General features: G+C 39.5%; 1 protein-coding gene across 1 annotated transcript in view; it reads left to right on the top strand.

Moving 5' to 3' along the window:
* Positions 1-5,827, top strand: part of SMS (spermine synthase) — a 79,041-nt gene that overhangs the window by 31,861 nt on the left and 41,353 nt on the right. Inside the window, exon 2 of the mRNA XM_019529179.1 lies at positions 2,913-3,033. Within this exon, the coding sequence (XP_019384724.1) occupies positions 2,913-3,033 (121 nt within the window). The remainder of the gene's footprint in view (positions 1-2,912; positions 3,034-5,827) is intronic.

Raw genomic sequence — 5,827 nt, 5'->3', positions numbered from 1 at the left:
CTAATTGGCATGCATGCCAGTGGTTACCTATCCTTGCATAAAGCCTTCTTTCATAATAGTGTTTGAATTATACCTTCACCTGAAAGTATTGTGGGACTGGAAAAGGAAACTATATACATGTACATATGATTCGATTTGGAGGAGGTTTGGCCCTATTCGGCAGCTGAATCTCCAAATAATTAAATTGGGAGACCAATTAAAACGTCCAAATAGAATCAGAAGCCTCTAAATTGATTTGGAAAAATTCAGTGCTGTTTCAGAGATTCAGCCATAGCTGGTAAGTTGGTTGTGGTGGGGAGAGGGAAGGGGCAGGGGGGAGGGAGGGGCTGGGATAAGCTGCCCAGCTGGGGTGCAGGATACGGGTGCAGCAGTGCTGGGAGTGGGGGCTATGCCCTGCTGCTGCTTGATCATCTGGGGGTGGGGGGTGGAAATCAATGCAGGCGCAGCTCACTCTGGGTGGAAGGGGGGCAAGCAGCAGCCCTTGCTCCCAATGCCACCATGCCCTCATCCTGCACCCCCTGTCCTGTCTGGGGGTGGCAGCACCCGCCCCACTCCCCAAGTCCCGAGCCCCTCCCCCCCATCCTGGTTGGGCAGCTTATCCCTGCCCCAGCTGACAAAGCAACAAACTAATTGTTGCCTTATCAGCAATTAAAATATTCTGTGCTGTCCAACAGAACCTCTAATTAAGCATAAATTGCAGCATAGGAAATTAATGAATGTGAAGTGGGAGATAAATGTTATCTCTTGCTTCATTGGATAATGTTCATCTAATATTAGATTTGGAAGCTCTGTCTTCCCAGCTTTAATTTGTCCAGAGAAAAGCTGATGAAATAAGATCATTCTTTGATTCTATCCAGAAGAATGAGAGTTTTGTTCCTCTTACATATTTTGGCCTCTCTGGTAATTTTTATGGATAATCGTCAGCATGTAACTTCTGTATATGTGTGTCCTAAATAATAGGGTTGGGTTGGCAAGTGCAAGGGTTCGCAAAATGTATTACTGAGGTATGTGAGCTTGAGGTTTCATCCATTCACTTGACAGATTGTTTTTAAGATGATGATGCATGGGGCAGGGAAGTTTGGGAGTTGTGGAACTACTGATCTTCATACCTGCAGGCAAAGATTCTGGATTCATAGGGCTTACTTGGTGTGCAGGGGCATGGGAAATTGACTTGTCCCAGCCTAAATTTATTCGGACATGAGCTGATACTATTTTTTAATTAAAAAAAATAATTGGGGGGGGGGATTTTTATTGGTATAACCATAGTGGAATAATTTTACTGTAACTGTGTCAGTCACTTTCCCCCTGTATAAGGGCTGTTAATCCAGGTTATGCCTTGACTTGTCATGTGATAGCTGGTTTAGAGGATCTGCTTGCTTATATATATAAAGCAGCTACACCTGCTGATTCTCTCAAAGGGTTGTTTTAAAGAAAATTACCTGTGTCTGACTAGCACCTTAAGTTCCATCACATGCAAATCAGGACAAAACTAACTAAAATGTAAGTTTACCAGAATCACTGGTATAACAGAATATGGGTAATACATATCGGATAGAAATAACTTGATTACAGTTGGCAGAGAATAATGTCCCTCCCTCGCATTTATTTAAGGTAATAATGACTCTCGTCCTTCATTTTGGGGGGGGGGGGGCTAAGGCAATTTATATAAATAAATGACAACTTCTGAGGAAATTGGCCATAAGACTTTCCATTGTATTTTGTATCTTTTGTCTACGGGAACCTTAATTTCCTTTGTTCTGAGTGGCAGGCAACCCAACATCTGCATGGCACGTGGAGGTCAGTGCTTGGTTGAGACCTGAATGGTAGGAAACTGTTGTCTTAACATAGATCTACAGACTGATTTTAATAGATTTCATAGACATTAGGGCTGAAAGTACCTTGCAAGATCATTGGGTCCAGCCCCCTGCCCAAGGAGTAGGAAGTCACCTGGGTTCAAATGATCCCAGCGAGATAGGCATCCAAGTGTTTCTTAAGTGTCCAGAGTAAGTGCTTGCACCACTTCTGTGGGGAGTCTGTTCCAGGCCCTGGGGGCTTGGATGGTAAAGAAATTTTTTCTTATGTCCAGCCTAAAACTTTCCAGAAGTTTGTGACTGCTGGATCTTGTCTTCCCTTGGGGTGCTCTGGTGAACAGACGTTCTCCCAGTTTCTACAGTCACTTGGTGGAAAAGAGGAGTGAAAAGTATGGACTAATTTTGAGAGGAGAAAAAAATGCATGTATTGATTTTTCTTTCCTTGTTCTTTACACACCCAAGTTAGAGCTGTCTTATCCTTTTGGCAACTCAGGTTTCCCTCTTTAAAAAAAACCTGTTGTTGAACCAAGAAGGAACAGGTAAAAAATTTGCCTGTGCCCATCCTGCTGTATCAGAAAATGTTAAAAGAATGTCAAAAGTCGTAGATGACTAAATATCCAGTTATTTCAATGTAGTAGTCATTATGGCCATCCTTACTATTTTAGTTGCTTATGAGTACACATAAAGAAGACTGAGTTCTTCTGTTAGAAGTAAAGGAATAATGGTAATCCTGAAAAACTAAACAAATCTCCCTTTATATGTTGATATTTAGCACAGTAGGAAACAACCTGATCAAATAATCTCCTATAGTAGAATTTCTTAGTCCTGGAACATATCATAAGGGGATATGATGCATAAAGATTTACATTTTTTTGTTTTTGCCTTCATATGGTGTGTACAGTTGCAAACTCAAGTGTTGTTGTTCCAATGAGAGGAATGGGGGAAGATGTGGTACATGGTGTATATATAGTAATTCAGGTTGCTATGAAGAACTATACAACTGCTTTTAAAAAAAACCCAACCTTGTATTAAAGAAGCAGATGGAGGAAATTATGTGAGAATATCTCAGCTGATTATGTATTTCCCTCTTTGATATTTCAGCTGATTGCAATGCCATTCTTAAAGGTCTACAGCCCATTTTTCAACAGCAGAGAATGACAGAAACAATTCACAGTTGGGAAGATCATGGTTACCTAGCAACTTACACCAACAAAAATGGCAGGTAAGTTGGATATTTGTACTCCAGAAACAATGTTCTGATTAGTGTAAGACAGTTGGGTACTGCGTTAGACTGCTACAATTAAATATTGCATCTAAAATGTACCCACTCCCCCTTTTAAGGTGTTAAATTGTATGACTATATTCCTCAATCATTCTTTTGTTTTACCACCTTTTTCTCCTCTCTTTAATTTTCTTTTCTTTTCTAGATCAGTTAGTTTCCTGTGGTTCCCCTGTTCCCCTGTACTCCCACCACTTTTAACTCCTTCCTGTCCTGATCCCTACAATACTTAATGTACTTCTTACAAAGTATATTTTCCTATTTCACTTTCTCTTTGCCAAGCATCTTGGTTCCTGTGAATTTCTTGGTAACCTACTTCCATCTAGGTTTGTGTGCGTATGTTTTTCCCCCAATGGGAAGGGTCCTTGGTGACAAAGAACTAGACAAGATTCAGTTCACCTCCTGAACAGAACCATTTTGGTCTGCTTTCATTCTGCTATACACAATGTCTCAGCAGCAAGGACAGGAGAGTCATGTCTAAAGATCTAGGACAGTCTGCCTCAGATTCCTTAACTTTTCAGATATCAGCTTAATTATTCAGCCAGATAGATACTTCTAAATAACCACTTAGATTCTGCAGAATCGAAAGTTCTCCATATGTATTTTGGGTGAGTTGTATTTCAAACCCTTTGTTTATATATCACTGCTGTTATGGCCTCAGAATCTCAAAGTTTTCCAAAAGTAATATTTAGTTGAATACATCTAATCCAACTTTAGAAAATTGCATCATTTTTACAATAATAGTTATAGTAATTAAGGTATTTCTTCCCCTTTATTGCCTTTGTTTTGGCTTCTTGAAAAACTTGATTGGTTCTTTGCAAGTATGGTCACTTAAAAATTGACTGTGCACAAAAATGGTTGCTTATGGTGTGAGTGGGGACCATATGTTCATGTAAACAATGCTAATTGAGATGAGCGACCAAACAAAACTTATTTTCATCTGTTTTATGATACAGAAAATGATTTTGCAGGGTTGTGTATATATAATTGGGTTATTCAACATTTCATAGAACCTGTTAAATGAGCTTTACTGCACTTGATTTGTACCTGAGAATCTGTTAATTTCTGTTCCCAAGGATGAGCAAAAGAAAAATCTGAGGAGTTTGAGTAGGGTTTTATGCTTTGTATCGGTTAGTGTGACATTTGGGTCTGCCCTCACTGCGCTCTCACCTGCAAAGCTATACAGAGCCAGTTGCACTGTACCAAGTTACTATCTGTACAGTGTGAAAACATTGTCTTTGGCCATACGAGGTATTCTTTAGTGTGACTCCTTTTTTAAGCAAGGTTAAGTATGCTAGTGTGAAATTGCATTGGTGTAAGCAACAAGCCTTTTATTAATCCATATTAATAACTACATTCTGCAGGAATATAAAATTACTTCTGCATAGGAAAGACCGTGAATTTGCCATTAGAAGAAATACTGTCTGAACTTCGCTGTGTAGAGGTTTACAAGACTTCAGTTCCCCTTTTTGTAGACTCCTCTCTGCTGAACAAGTTAAAAAAAAGAATCTCTGCACTTTTTCTAACTTTACCTCCCATTAAAAAAAAAAGCAGTGCCGCTTTACTTATTGGTCCAATATTTAGAAACATGAAGGCCTTCTCTAAACAAAAAGGTTTTCTCAGTGTGGTTGAAGTTGTGCAGCTACCTGGATAGGAAGGGGAATAAGAGACTTTTTGCCAACATAGTGGTATTTATTTTTGAGTGTTTTGCCTGTAAGAATGAACATACCCTTTAATAAAAATATTATGATAGTAAAATGCTTAAGTGTAGGCTAGACCTTTGGTACTGAATACTTAAGTAGTGAAGGGAACGGTAGACTGAGGAACAGAGAGGAAAAGAGCTTTCTCTGTGTTTTTCCTGCCAAGGGCAGGAAAGCGTTTTGGTTTTTTTTTGTCTGAAGCAAGCTTGGACCTCTAGAAAAGTATCTGTGCCCTTGCAAGGCCTCTGAGAAATAACCTAGTGTTTCTAGTCTAAAAGGTCCCCACCAGGCTGCATAATGCACTCGTACATGAGACTTGAACTTTATTTCTACTCTCCAGCTTAGCTTCCTTGTCAGTTGAAACTAATTTCCACTGGATTGACCTCAAATTTCTCCTTCATGTCCTCACTTCTTTTGCTATATTGTACTGTTGAAAAACTGGATTGAAAAAAAAAAGCTGGTGCATGTGCATTCTCCACTTCCTGGTTCTTTCATTTTTTGCTTGGCTTGGCAATCTAACTTCCCCAAATAGTATGTAGACAAAGCTAATTAAAGTTAAAAATGAAAAACTGAATTAGAGCCAAAGGATTAAAGAGATTCTGTTGGGCTTTTTTCTCATGGGAAATTTTCCTTTAAATTCAAGCAGCACAGTAGTTTCCAATTCCAGTCTGGAATTTGCAAGGTAAAAGGAATAGTTTCCTTGACTTAGTTCTAGATTTTTTTCCTGCGCTCTGTGGAATGTAACACTAAGGAAAGACTCTGAAGATGCCATCCGGGAATATAAGATTCCAGTAATGATCCACATTGGATCCCCCTTTGTTCAAGCTTTCTGTCTCAAATGTCCCTCTGGCCAGTTACTTGGGTGACCTGAGTGGGAGGGCCCATCTGTGAAATCTGAACACTGCAAATCCTGTTAAAGATGCAATCATACTGGCAGGTGATCTGCAAGGATCTTGTCTTGCCAACTCTACCACAGTCATTTGTACAAAGACTAGCGGTGGATATAGAGCAGTTGAGTCTCCTTTTTTTTTTTTTTT

This window comes from Crocodylus porosus, unplaced genomic scaffold, assembly GCF_001723895.1.
Source record: "Crocodylus porosus isolate Cpor-Errol unplaced genomic scaffold, CroPor_comp1, whole genome shotgun sequence".
NCBI classification, from domain to species: domain Eukaryota; kingdom Metazoa; phylum Chordata; order Crocodylia; family Crocodylidae; genus Crocodylus; species Crocodylus porosus.
Note: the sequence above shows the minus strand (reverse complement) of the source record. Positions and strands in the feature narration are given on the sequence as shown.